The 15,160-nt window shown below is 48.7% G+C and overlaps 1 protein-coding gene across 1 annotated transcript in view; it reads left to right on the top strand.

Annotated features, from left to right (window-relative positions):
* Window positions 1-15,160, top strand: part of LOC139272598 (ALK tyrosine kinase receptor-like) — a 1,661,561-nt gene that overhangs the window by 1,537,415 nt on the left and 108,986 nt on the right. The window contains exon 15 of the mRNA XM_070888679.1: window positions 3,525-3,669. Within this exon, the coding sequence (XP_070744780.1) occupies window positions 3,525-3,669 (145 nt within the window). The remainder of the gene's footprint in view (window positions 1-3,524; window positions 3,670-15,160) is intronic.

Consider the following 15,160-nt stretch of genomic DNA (forward strand, 5'->3'; position numbering starts at 1 on the left):
GCAAAATTAAATAAGATACAAAAAAATGTGAGAGCATTTACACTATAAGATCACTTAAAAACCATACGATCCCTTATAAATTGTAAAGTTACAAAACTTACAAAACAATTTCAATTTGAAAAACGCTACTACAGCTACATCAAGAACAAGAACAAAAGCAGCAAAGAAAGGCTGCAACCATGTCTCATCCATATCTCAGTGAATGTTCACTTCCTCATGGGGGTGTCATTTGATTGGCCGGGCTGTGTGCCCTTATTGCAGCAGCTACCTCAACCAGGCCCTCCCTGACGGCCTGTGCTGACACTTGCATGCCCTCCCTGACGGCCTGAGCAGTCGATTGCACTCCCTCGGACATTCCCTCCCTAAGTTCCCGTGTCATTACTGCTATTTCTCCCGTCAGGACCATCAACTCTTCACCCACTGCACTGACGCCACCGATGAGTGATCGTGTAAGCTCATTGGTCTCCATACCCAATGCCACAACCTGAGTCGCATCTGTTGCACGCTGCATCTCAGGAGAGCGTGTCTCCAATCTCCTTCTCCTCTGCCTGGGTCTGCCTTGTGGCACCACTACACTGGGAGGCGCGGGCACAGACGGTGGGACGCTCGGTATTGCAGACGGCAGAACTGGAGGGAGAGGCTCGGGCTGGGACTGTGGGACGCTCTGTGTTGCAGATGGCAGAACTGGAGGGAGAGGCTCGGTCTGGAACGGTAGGGCGCTCTGTGTTCCAGACGGCAGTACTAGAGAGAGAGGTTCGGGCTGGGATGGTGGGGCGCTCAGTGTTCCAGACGACAGCACTCGAGTGCGAGCCATGGGCTGGGGTGTTGGATGAATGGGTGTAAACTGCTCCATGATATCAGCAGCAACACTGGGACCCGCAGCGTCGGAATCGAAACCATAGTAGGTGGAACCAGAACCTATGCGAGAGGGAGGCGCAGGCTCGGATGGTAGTGCACTGACTGTAGAATGCTGCATTATACTAGCAGCACCACTGGGACCCGCAACATCGGAAGCGAAAGCATGGAAGGTGGAACCAAGACCTGTGCTAGGGGTTGAAACTCTGATGCCCCTTGATGGGGGTTCATAAACATTAAATTGGAAGCTCTCCCCTACAGACATTTCAGTCATCGCTGCCATCATCCAGTCTGGTTCGTCCGCAGCTGGTTGTACTGGTTCTTGTTCTGTACCATCAGGATCCTCAGGGTTGGCAGCAGCATCATTGTCATCATCATCATCATCATGTTCTGCAAAATACATCAGAACAGTCAAATGTTTAACAGCAAGGGAGGGGGCCGGATGGGTGGCATGAGTACTCTCACTCATAGCAGGTTAGGCAGCAGGTTGATTTGAAGGGCCACGATGCATTTTCAGGACTTACCCTCTTCCTCGCATGCGGGCCCAGCTTGTGCTGTATTAATTGCTTTTCTCCATGTACAACTCATCATAGCAGCTACCCTTTGTTCCAAGGGTGTCAGTGGATGCAGATTGGGCGTGCCTCCTCCTGTCCGAGTTGCCTCCCTTTTGTTGTGGGCCAATTTCTTCTGCAAAGAGTAAAATATAACTTTTTACAGAGTGTGTCAGTCTGCAAGGTGGGACATACAGATAGCCAGGTTACAATTATGATTAAATTAAAAATGGGAAATATTACTTACAATAACTACTTGACCAAGGTCATGCCATTTCTTTTTACACTGACTTCCAGATCTCCTGGTATGCACCACTGCGCAGTAATCTTCTGCAACTTGGTTCCAGCGTTTCTTCATTTCTTTTGGTGGCACTTTTATGCGACCTCTGTTGCTGGTATCTAGCTCCTGCCATCTCTGCTCAATTACGTTGACTAATATCTCCACTTCCTCATGCAAGAAATTCTTTGTTCTTGGTGGACGTTGATCCATTGCAAAGTTGAATTGGCACTCTTATTTCTCCAAACACACAGTCCTTAATTTGCAGGCATCGGTTCTGCAAGTTTAGCAGTGAAAAGCTGAACTCACTGATTTCAGCAGGTGATTTATTCAGCAGTGCTGCTAAAAGCACTCTCTCACACACAGAAATATCAAGAAAATTAAATTACAAGCCTTTGCAGGGGTCCAAGAAACGAACCTTCACTTTTTCTGCAGCACTTTTAAAAATGACCGAGTGCCAATGTTTACTTCAGACTGCGCGTGCGCGCACGCTCCAACGCACACGCGCAGGGTTGCCGGCACCAAGAAGCCTCATTTCAATTGTATCCGCCCCCTCCTACTTACAAAATCGGCGCGAGTGATAGGCTCCGCCCCCTGTGCGCCGTGCCAAGCAGACATCGAGCTCCAAGGAGGCGCCCAGCTCTGAGGTGCGCCTTTTTCGCTGCGTGTGGAAACTTGGGGCCATCCTCGCTGCATCCATCTTGTCAAGCCTCCTCATAATTTTATACGTTTCGATAAGATCACCTCTCATTCTTCTGAATTCCAATGAGTAGAGGCCCAACCTACTCAACCTTTCCTCATAAGTCAACCCCCTCATCCCCGGAATCAATTGAGTGAACCTTCTCTGAACTGCCTCCAAAGCAAGTATATCCTTTCGTAAATATGGAAACCAAAACTGTACGTAGTATTCCAGGTGTGGCCTCACCAATACCCTGTATAACTATAGCAAGACTTCCCTGCTTTTATACTCTATCCCCTTTGCAATAAAGGCTAAGATTCTATTGGTCTTCCTGATCACTTGCTGTACCTGCATACTAACCTTTTGTGTTTCATGTACAAGGACCCCCAGGTCCCGCTGTACTGCAGCACTTTGCAATCTTTCTCCATTTAAATAATAACTTGCTCTTTGATTTTTCTCTGCCAAAGTGCATGACCTCACACTTTCCAACATTATACTCCATCAGCCAAATTTTTGCCCACTCACTTAGCCTGTCTATGTCCTTTTGCAAATTTTTTATGTACTTGAAAAACTTGCATTTATATAGCGTCTTTTGCCACCACTGGATATCCCATAGCACTTTTTGAAGTGTAGTAACTGTTGTAATGCAGGAAATGCAGCAGCCAATTTGTGCGCAGCAAGCTCCCACAAACAGCAATGTGATGTTGATTGAGGGATAAATATTGGCCAGGACACCAGGGATAATTCCCCAGCACTTCTTTGAAATAGTGCCATGGGATCTTTTACGTCCACTTGAGAGGGCAGATGGGGCCTCGGTTTAACGTCTCAGCTGAAGGACGGCACCTCCGACAGTGCAGCACTCCCTCAGTACTGCACTGGTGTGTCAGCCTAGATTTGTGCGCTCAAGTCCCTGGAGTGAGGACTTAAACCCACAAATGTATGACTCAGAGATACCCACTGAGCCACAGCTGACACTATAAAATACTCATACAATTAAAATAATGCTGTAAAACTGAAAAGAAAATTATATTTATATGTCTCATTTTTTAATTGAGATGCAGACTTTCAATTAGAGGTAAACTTTTCCTCCTGAGAAAAATATGTGCAGTATAACTTAATTTAACTATATTTAACTTGTGCTTGCATCTCTGATATATTGCAGATGGACAATGGAGACCCAATCCCATTGATAGTAGCAGCAGGTGGTGGCGGCAAAGCCTACTTGAGTAAAGATTTCAGTTTCCCAGAAGAGATGCTGGAAATGGATTCCTCTATTCCAGGTGTGAATGGGGGGTCAGGTGCTGCAGGTGAGCAATATCCTTTAGCTGCCTCCTTTGGTCTCCTTCGTTTTGGTATGGTCTGCAAATGTCAATACCACTCCCTCCAGGCCTAAACAGGTTGAACCTCCCTTCTCCGGCACCCTCCCTGGCCTGTGATGAATAAGGGATTTTGCCGGATGAGGGGAGTTCAGCAGCCTGAGGTCAGGGAGGGGAGGGGGAGGGGAGGGGGAGAGGGAGGGGGAGGGGGATGGGGAGGGGTGAGGGAAGGGGGAGGGGGAGGGAAGGGGGAGGCGGGAGAGGGAGGAAATTGGCGCCCCGGGAAGACGCAAGTGTCGGAGTGGCCCCAGCGGGCTGAGTGTCGGTGGGCCCCCAGCACGCTGAGTGTCGGAGCAGCCCCAACGGGCCGAGTGTCGGAGTGGCCCCAGTGGGCCGAGTGTCAGTGGGCCCCCAGCGGGCCCAGTGACGGAGTGGCCACCAGTGGGCCCAGTGTCAGAGTGGCCCCAGTGGGCCGAGTGTCAGTGGGCCCCCAGCGGGCCGAGTGTCGGAGGGTCCCAGCGGGCCGAGTGTCGGAGTGGCCCCAGCGGGCCCAGTGTCGGAGTGGCCCCAGCGGGCCGAGTATCAGAGGGCCCCAGCGGGCCGAGTGTCGGAGGGCCCCAGCGGGCCGAGTGTCGGAGGGCCCCAGCGGGCCGAGTGTCGGAGTGGCCCCAGCGGGCCCAGTGTCGGAGTGGCCCCAGCGGGCCGAGTATCAGAGGGCCCCAGCGGGCCGAGTGTCGGAGTGGCCCCAGCGGGCCCAGTGTCAGAGTGGCCCCAGCGGGCCGAGTGTCGGAGTGGCCCCAGCGGGCCGAGTGTCGGAGTGCCCCCAGCGGGCCCAGTGTCGGAGGGCCCCAGCGGGCCGAGTGTCGGAGGGCCCCAGCGGGCCGAGTGTCGGAGTGGCCCCAGCGGGCCCAGTGTCAGAGTGGCCGCAGCGGGCCGAGTGTCGGAGAGCCCCAGCGGGCCGAGTATCAGAGGGCCCCAGCGGGCCGAGTGTCGGAGAGCCCCAGCAGACCGAGTGTCGGAGGGCCCCAGCGGGCCGAGTGTCGGCGGGCCCCAGCAGACCGAGTGTCGGAGTGGCCCCAACAGGCCAAATGTCGGAGGGCCCCAGCGGGCCGAGTGTCGGAGGGCCCCAGCGGACCGAGTGTCGGAGGGCCCCAGCGGGCCGAGTGTCGGAGGGCCCCAGCGGACCGAGTGTCGGAGGGCCCCAGTGGGCCGAGTGTCGGAGGGCCCCAGCGGGCCCAGTGTTGGAGGGCCCCAGTGGACGGAGTGTCGGAGAGTCCCAGCGGACCGAGTGTCGGAGGGTCCCAGCGGGCCGAGTGTCGGAGGGCCCCAGCGGGCCGAGTGTCGGAGGGTCCCAGTGGGCCAAGTGTCGGAGGGCCCCAGCGGGCCGAGTGTCGGAGGGCCCCAGCGGGCCCAGTGTCGGAGGGCCCCAGTAGACGGAGTGTCGGAGAGTCCCAGCGGGCCGAGTGTCGGAGGGCCCCAGCGGACAGAGTGTCGGAGGGCCCCAGCGGGCCGAGTGTCGGAGGGCCCCAGCGGGCCGAGTGTCGGAGTGGCCCCAGCAGACCGAGTGTCGGAGTGGCCCCAAAAGGCCGAGTGTCGGAGGGCCCCAGCGGGCCGAGTGTCGGAGGGCCCCAGCGGGCCGAGTGTCGGAGTGGCCCCAGCAGACCGAGTGTCGGAGTGGCCCCAAAAGGCCGAGTGTCGGAGGGCCCCAGCGGGCCCAGTGTCGGAGGGCCCCAGTGGACGGAGTGTCGGCGGGTCCCAGCGGGCCGAGTGTCGGAGGGTCCCAGCGGGCCGAGTGTCGGAGGGCCCCAGCGGGCCCAGTGTCGGAGGGTCCCAGCGGGCCGAGTGTCGGAGGGCCCCAGCGGGCCGAGTGTCGGAGTTGCCCCAAAGTCGAGGTGGAGGTCGGCCGTGTTCTGTTCATGCGCCCTCAGCTGCCAGAATCATGCCGGACGAGGGGTGGTGCTGGATAAGGGAGTCCAGGATAAGGGATGTCCAATCTGTATCCTATATTTTGCCAGAAGGAATATGGTACCTGCCAGGGAATTTATATCTATGCTTTGAATGCTAAAATATTTGGTTCCGCTTGGGGCACCGGAACCTCTCAGAAGTCATCCCTTAAGGTAATAGAAATAGTCAAACATATTTTTCTTTAAATTCAAAAAGATCAGTGTAAAGCAGAGACTGGTGTATCACACTTGCCCTTTTGGATTTCTGTCACATCCGCCTATCCATGTTCTCCAGTGCAGGGTAATGCATTACCATTTAAAGACATGTATATAAAATCTGATTTTATTTTCACTTTTATAGTTATTCTAACTACTTGTATATTCTCAGTTTTAACTGAAAAAACCTGAATCTATTCCACAGAGATTTTGCCTTGTGGATGAAATCAGACAGTAGGTCCAGAGAGTTTGGATTTATTTTTCTTCAAAATTGCCTTTTCCTGAGGGTGCTACATAAGAACATGAGAAGTAGGATCAGGAGTAGGCCATACGGCCCCTCGAGTCTGCTCCGCCATTTAACAAGATCATGGCTGGTCTGATCATGGACTCAGTTCCATTTCCCTGCCCGCTCCCTATAACCCTTCTCTCCCTTATCATTCAAAAATCTCAATGACACACTTTAAGGTACAATTTCACGGTCATTGGCCACATATCAGAATAACGCCCAGGTGGTCATTCTTCATGCGTGAATCTGAACAATTGGGCTATTTAACTATGGAAGGCATCATCATCATACTCAATCCTGTCCTCAATGGCTAGTGATCAGGCAAGTCATAATTTTCTCTAACAACAAGAGCAGCTTTCTTTTATCATTGCCTGTAATTCATGCCCTCTATAACTTTTGCTTTAATAAGTCTCAGGCTAAATTTAAGAAGCATTCCACCTGTTATCAAAAGACTTGTAATGTTCTTATATTGTGGGAATAACATGACCTTGTAAAGCAATCGCACTGTAAAGTTCCTTCATTTATGATGCCTTAAATCCTTCAGCCCTTAGCCTTATCGATCTCCTTATAATTACTTCAAGTAGATTGCTGACACATTGGCATTATATCCCATTTCACCAATTCACATCCAATTTGGAATGTCACTACGGGTCTCTCTGCAAACCACTCCACAGATATTATCTTTGATATGTCATTAATACTTCAAATCACAGACAGTTTAACTAAAACTACTGCGGCATAATATTTGTGTTTTATTGCCTCAAATACAATTTGTAAATGTTACTTAAGGTAATTATTAGTCTGTGTTTTAACGAATCAGCTCTGAGTAAACGGCCTCAGTGTGACCTCAAGTCTCAGTGAACCATTGAAACAGATCATTGACATGACAACATTGTGCCCTGAACTAGATGACCCAGATGTAAATTTGAATCCCAGCTGACATTTCAGCACTTCTTCCCCTCCCACCCCGCCCCGCTGATGGCGAGTTGCTAATCTCGGTAACCAAGTACAGTGTCAAACAGAGGCAGAATGCTCAGTCAGTGGGAGGCAGGGGACATGGACATCGGATCATATTTCTGCTACCAACTGACCACAAAAGCAGCACTAGCAGAGACTGTGGAGTCCAGGGTGTATAGCCTAGGAAGGACCATCTTAGGGCCATGTTAGTTTAACATCTGTAGTGGGGAAAATGCTTGAAACTATCATTAAGGAAGAAATAGCGGGACATCTGGATAGGAATAGTGCAATCAAGCAGACGCAGCATGGATTCATGAAGGGGAAATCATGTTTAACTAATTTACTGGAATTCTTTGAGGATATAACGAGCATGGTGGATAGAGGAGGACCGATGGATGTGGTGTATTTAGATTTCCAAAAGGCATTCGATAAGGTGCCACACAAAAGGTTACTGCAGAAGATAGAAGTACGCGGAGTCAGAGGAAATGTATTAGCATGGATAGAGAATTGGCTGGCGAACAGAAAGCAGAGAGTCGGGATAAATGGGTCCTTTTCGGATTGGAAATCGGTGGTTAGTGGTGTGCCACAGGGATCGATGCTGGGACCACAACTGTTTACAATATACATAGATGACCTGGAAGAGGGGACAGAGTGTAGTGTAACAAAATTTGCAGATGACACAAAGATTAGTGGGAAAGCGGGTTATGTAGAGGACACAGAGAGGCTGCAAAGAGATTTGGATAGGTTAAGCGAATGGGCTAAGGTTTGGCAGATGGAATACAATGTCGGAAAATGTGAGATCATCCACCTTGGGAAAAAAAACAGTAAAATGGAATATTATTTGAATGGGGAGAAATTACAACATGCTGAGGTGCAGAGGGACCTGGGGGTCCTTGTGCATGAATCCCAAAAAGTTAGTTTGCAGGTGCAGCAGGTAATCAGGAAGGCAAATGGAATGTTAGCCTTCATTGCGAGAGGGATGGAGTACAAAAGCAGGGAGGTCCTGCTGCAACTGTATAGGGTATTGGTGAGGCCGCACCTGGAGTACTGCGTGCAGTTTTGGTCACCTTACTTAAGGAAGGATATACTAGTTTTGGAGGGGGTACAGAGATGATTCACTAGGCTGGATTCTGGAGATGAGGGGGTTACCTTATGATGATAGATTGAGTAGACTGGGTCTTTACTCGTTGGAGTTCAGAAGGATGAGGGGTGATCTTATAGAAACATTTAAAATCATGAAAGGGATAGACAAGATAGAGGCAGAGAGGTTGTTTCCACTGGGGGCACAGCCTCAAAATACGGGGGAGCCAATTTAAAACCAAGTTGAGAAGGAATTTCTTCTCCCAGAGGGTTGTGAATCTGTGGAATTCTCTGCCCAAGGAAGCAGTTGAGGCTAGCTCATTGAATGTATTCAAGTCACAGATAGATAGATTTTTAACCAATAAGGGAATTAAGGGTTACGGGGAGCGGGCGGGTAAGTGGAGCTGAGTCCACAGCCAGATCAGCCATGATCTTATTGAATGGCGGAGCAGGCTCGAGGGGCTTGATGGCCTACCCCTGTTCCTAATTCTTATGTTCTTATATTCCTACATTCTTATGTTCTTATGTTCTTATGGCCATTGGACCCAGCAAGCACATTCCTTTTCTGTAAATCAACCCCACTTACCCACCTTCTCATCACATCCCTTCTCTTTCCAAAAGCCTCGAATTGTCCATTTACATCACCTGCTTCGGTGACCTTTGCTGATAACTCATTCCACAATCTCAGAATCCTTTGTGTCCAAATTGTTCGACCTGCCTTCCTTCTTACTTCGAACTTCCTGATGTTTAGTTTGTGCTCCCTGGATCCTTTGGTTTTGGAACCCTTCACTACAGTGCACAGTTTGTGTGGATCAATGTTGTCAATTCACTCCATCTTGAGACTGCAAAAGATAAAAAATGATTAAAAAAATAAAGGACACTAAACGCTAGTCTGCTTAAAAAAGAATTGAAACTTCCAAGACTTGAGGATAAATCGGTTATCAACTTACCTTTCGTGGTTTTGGCTATATTTTTTCAAACACTCGCAAATCACCATGATGTTGCTCGCAGTGAGTCAGAAGATTTGCTATTTTAGGACAATAGGGGTTATCTAATTCCATGTCGAAGATAACATCACAGGCAGTGATTCACAGTGATTGTATAATAAAGGTAAATTTTTATTAACTGACATTATTCTGGTGCTTTGGGATTGAATTCCACAAGTCTGCCCATTATTTTGTCAGAAGTGTATCACATAGAAATTACTGTAAGGAAATAGGCTGTTTGGACCAACCAGTCTGTGTTGATGTTAATCCTTCACACGGGCATTAGTACTGAAGATTGGCTGCAAGGCTTCCAGCAGCAGTCTGTCACTGCCTCGGGGACAAGCTGTGTCGCCTTCAGTACTGCTTTTCAATCACGTGCAAGAATGTTCTGCCTGGCCTGTGCACTTGGTTGGGAGGGTAGGGGCAAGTGCGAATAGGCCTCCTCCCATATCCTGGCCCTCTCACAGAATGACTGTTTCCTCCCCCCCACCCACCACCTCCCGGCCCACCTGTTCCTCCAAGTGGACCAATGTTAGTGGGATTTCCAGAGGTACCTCCACAGGGCAAAAAAGCTAGGCTGTTTGCTGCAATAAGCTCATTTAAAAACCTTCTCGCAACCCCCTTTCACACAACGCCTTAAGGATTCAGCATGTCAGAGCAGTATATGGTATCAGCTGTTGGATCCTGCAAATGTTTCAAAGAAGTACTTGACTTCAAGGAAGGCCCATGGTTTGTGGGTAGGAACAGGAACGAGCAAAATGGCAAGCTAATGGTATGGAATTGATTCAACATTCTGGCATCACTTTGGCCGCACTTGCATATATTGCTGGAGCTTTCTCCTGTTTGAGGTGGGAACTTGCATTCTCGGCTGCACAGAGAGTGATTAATACCTGGAATGGGTAGGGTAGTGGAGGGAAAATCTTTACAATCATTCAAGATGCAATTAGGTGAGGCAACTTGGGATTGTGGGTTTCTGTGAGAAGAATGAGCCAAATGGCCTCCATTATTTTTTACATTTTGTTTTACAAAAGAGAAAACAAATATTAATCCACCTACTTCCTACTGTTATCCTGCCCTATGAATGAATTAATATAAGTATTTCATTCACCCTTAATAGCAATTCTGAATCTTAAAGAAAGATTGCCTTGTTCCAAATTTAATTTTAACATTTCAAAATGAGAAATAACCAAAAACCCATCAAACCCTCATTAAAAAGTCAATGATATTTTGAAGTACCTACCACCATATTTTACATTTAGCATATACCCTGCTTCTTGCCTGGTTTTTGATATTATCTATGACATTATTCAAAATTGCAATACTGATCCCATATATTACAATGTTGCTATACCCACAGAAATACAGTAGCATTAAAGAGAACCAGACCCACTAACGTATCATGTTCCTTACGCCTAAATAGAGAATAAGGCTGTCAAAAGTACAAGAAAGAAAGAACTTGCATTTATATAGTGCCTTTCACAGCCTCAGGGTATCCCCATGTGCTTTGCAATCAATGAAATGTGTTCACTCTTGTACTGTAAGGAAACGCACAGCAAGATCTCACAAACAACAATGAGATAAATGACAACCAGATAATCTGTTTTTGGTGATGTTGTTTGTGGGCTAAATCTTGGCCAAGACACGCTAGTCTTCTTCAAGAAAAGTACCTTAGGATCTTTTACCTCCATGTGAGAGGGCAGACAGGGCTTCGATTTAACATCTCATTCAACGGTTGGCAATGGCGACAGTGCAGCACCCCCTCAGCACTGCACTGGAGCGTTAGCCTAGATTAGGTGCTCAAGTCTCTGGGGTGGGGGTCACAACCCATGGTTTCAGCAGAGGCACAAGCACTATCACTGAGCCAAGACTGGCACCATTAAAAATATTCCAGATGTGGAAATAAATATAGTTTGATCGTGGCCTGTGCTTAATTAGGATTTCTACAACTGGCCTCAATGCCCATGGAATGGAAAAGAAAAAATCAGCCAGGCTTTCTTTACCCGATCACTATCCAATGTAGATGTAGGCCAAGGACAGAATCAGCCTCAACAATAATGTCACCATGGCTGAAATTCCGTCAAGGTTCTCCTATGTTAGGCCGAGGCAGTTTAGGATGACTCTGTAGAAACCCTGAAAAAATAGGATACAATTGGGAGAATTCCTCGGGAAATTCATCCCTGCACTGTCTAGACTCACATTGGAAGAGTGATGTACCCAAAAGTTGCCAGCACCTGTGGAACGTACTCGGCAAGAGTACTCCTCAAGAAGAGGTAGGGATTAAATAAAAAAGAATAATTGCATGAAGGCCTTGAATATAGGCCTTGCCCTTGCCATATTTATTACTGCTCTGGAGGGAAAGCTGTCATTGTGATGGTTATTCTATATTGTCATAAATCCACTTTTCATAAAACCCATATTTATTAATATTAGCACACTCCATGATGCCATGGCACATTTAACAAATATACTATTGTTTAAATTGGACTTATATGTTGCGTTACCCATTTTTTGAATTATATTCGAAATTCATTGCCTCAGACTGCTTACTCTCACACGACCAGCACCAGTGACCTGTAACTACCATTCACACACATTAGAACATAAGAAATAGGAACAGGAGTAGGCCATTTGGCCCCTCAAGCCTGCTCCGCCATTCAATAAGATCATGGCTGATCTGATCATGGACTCAGCTCCACTTTCCTACCCGCTCCCCATAACCCTTTACTCCCTTATCTGCCAATTTTTTGCTCACTCACTTAGCCTGTCTATATCCCTTTGCAGATTATTTGTGTCCTCCTCAGAATTTGCTTTCCCACCCAGCTTTGTATCATCAGTAAACTTGACTACATTACACTCGGTCCCTTCATCCAAGTCATTAATATAGATTGTAAATAGTTGAGGACCCAGCACCGATCCCTGCGGCACCCCACTAGTCACTGTTTGCCAACCGGAAAATGACCCATTTATCTTGACTCTCTGTTTTCTGTTAGTTAGCCACTCCTCTATCCATGCTAATATATTACCCCTAACCCTGTGAGCTTTTATCTTGTGCAGTAACCTTTTATGTGGCACCTTATCGAATGCCTTCTGGAAATCCAAATCCACCACATCCACTGGTTCCCCCTTATCCATCCTGCTCGTTACATCCTCAAAGAACTGCAGCAAATTTGTCAAACATGATTTCCCTTTCATAAAACCATGCTGACTCTGCTTGATTGAATCATGCTTTTCCAAATGTCCCGCTACTGCTTCCTTAATAATGGACTCCAACATTTTCCCATCGACAGATCAAATTGGTCTATAGTTTCCTGCTTTTTGTCTGCCTCTTTTTTTAAACAGGGGCATTACATTTGCGGTTTTCCAATCCGTTGGGACCTCTCCAGAATCCAGGGAATCACACGCACCATTTTACCTTACTGAAATCCTGGTGACAACACTGGCACTTGTATTGTTATCTAAGTGGTGTGCGACTCAGTCCCACCCACCCTTTCCTTCAACCACTGTGTGTCCTACCTGTGTCAGAGACTGTAATGCCCGTGTTGGACTGTTCAGTCACCTAAGAACTCACTTTTAGAGTGGAAGCAAGTCTTCCTCGATTTCGAGGGACTGCCTATGATGATGAAGTGGTGTTAATTATTTTGCACACTGGAATCTCCTTCTTGTACTGTATCTTGAACTGCCTTGGCCTACCATTTATATATCGCACCACACACACACCGATCAACCTAGCATAGAAACTCTATTCTTGTAAAGTATGCTTCATTATAAATGTGGCACTTAAAACAACTTATTTCAGATCATTTCACATGATCTCGTTAGGAAAGACCTGACTTTATCCAGACTGATGTATATAAGAAAGCTTGGTTCATCATCAACATGAGTGCGCCACTTGTAGTCAGGACATTAATGACTTCAGGATGCTCAGTCAGCCAGTAAATTGACTGTGTATTGCCTATTCATTTTAACAAATGCCAAAGAGACCAAGTGAAATTCGAAATACTAAACAATTTATTGTTTCAATTATAGTTATTCAGATTATTGTAATGAATTTGTTCAGAATGTTCTTTATAATAACTTCTATCCGTGGAGCTCCATGCAGTGATTGTCTGCCCTGTATCTTGTGGCAAGGTATTGAGTGAAGGCCAAGCGGCTCCCTGTTGGGATGGTGGGAGGGACCGAGGCAAAATAAGAGGGAACCTCACACCAGTGAACAGAACCTTCCTGGGTTACAGTGCACTGGCACTATCTGTCCTCGGCTACCTCTTCCAACTAGCCTTTCATAGTGCATGAGCCTAAACAGTGAGTAGTGGTTGCTAAACAACAATAGAGAGCATTACTACCGATCCTGTCCTCACCCAACTCTCAACCAAAGGTTCCCACTCATTATCCAGCAGGGCGTACTGACAGTGCTCACGAATGGAGGCTCTGGTTCATCATTCCCCTTTATGGCCAATTGTCGTGTCTCTATAGTCATCCTGCATAAATCAGCTAACTGAGCATGGAACAGGTTTTGCACCTGGGACCTCACTGGTCTGTAAAAGAACTTGGGGCTGAAATTGTCCTGTTCTGCGCCTCCCATTAGTGCCTCTAGAGGGCACTAATGGGGAGCGAAACTCTTTTCACCCGGGGGAGGGGAGGCACTATCGGCTCCTGCGGGATTGCATGGGGGTTAGCGGAAGTGCGAAAACAATAGCAGCACACCCCCGCCGGAAGCACCGTGAGCTGTCCCGCGTCTGCCGATGATGTCTTCGGTGTGCGCGTCGACTCCTTTCTGCCCCGCGACGGAAATTGTCCAGCGCGCCGAGATTGCAGCGTGCGATGCCCATGCCAGCCTCGTGGGTCACAAACCGGGTCGTCAACCCATCGCGGGGCAGACCTTAAAAGGGAGGTGTGTGCGGCGCACGCTGCCACCTTTTATTTAACCCTCACTCTTACCAGTCGGGCCGTTTGCCGCTCCTTTCGTGAAGTCCGGCCACGAGTGTGCAGCCCGGCACTCTGTCTCGGTGCCGGGCTGCAGCTACGGCACCACACAGATATGGTGGCCCAGTGGAGACCTTCTAAGGACCTGCAGAATTCTCAGCATCCCTTCCCGTTAATGGAAGGAGAGGGGCGTTGAAACTCGTCAATGCTATGGGGAGAGGCTGTGTATCACTCCCTAACCCCCGGTGTATCACTCCCTAACCCCCCAAATATCACCCCCTAACCCCCCGTGTATCACTCCGTAACCCCCCCGTGTATCACTCCCTAACCCCCATGTATAACTCTCTAACCCCCCCTTGTATCACTCCCTAACCCCCGGTGTATCACTCTCTAACCCCCCCGAATATCACCCCCTAACCCCCCGTGTATCACACCGTAAACCCCCCGTGTATCACTCGCTAACCCCCGTGTATAACTCTCTAACCTCCCCTTGTATCACTCCCTAACCCCCGGTGTATCACTCCCTAACCATCCGAGTGTCACTCCCTAATCCCCCGTGTAGCATTCCCTAATCCCCCGTGTATCACTCCCTAATCCCCCGTGTAGCACTCCCTAACCCCCCGTGTATCACTCCCTAATCCCCCTTGTATCACTCCCTAACCCCCCCGTGTATCACTCCATAATCCCCCGAATATCACTCCCTAACCCCCCGTGTATCACTCCCTAATCCCCCGTGTATCACTCCCTAATCCCCCGTGTATCACTCCCTAATCCCCCGTGTATCACTCCCTAATCCCCCTTGTATCACTCCCTAACCCCCGGTGTATCACTCCCTAACCATCCGAGTGTCACTCCCTAACCCCCCGTGTATCACTCCCTAATCCCCCGTGTAGCACTCCATAACCCCCCGTGTATCACTCCCTAACCCCCCGTATATCACTCCCTAACCATCCGAGTGTCACTCCCTAATCCCCCGTGTAGCATTCCCTAATCCCCCGTGTATCACTCCCTAATCCCCCGTGTAGCACTCCCTAACCCCCCGTGTATCACTCCCTAACCCCCCGTGTATCACTCCCTAATCCCCGAATATCACT

Source organism: Pristiophorus japonicus, chromosome 9, assembly GCF_044704955.1.
Source record: "Pristiophorus japonicus isolate sPriJap1 chromosome 9, sPriJap1.hap1, whole genome shotgun sequence".
Classification (NCBI taxonomy): Eukaryota; Metazoa; Chordata; class Chondrichthyes; family Pristiophoridae; genus Pristiophorus; species Pristiophorus japonicus.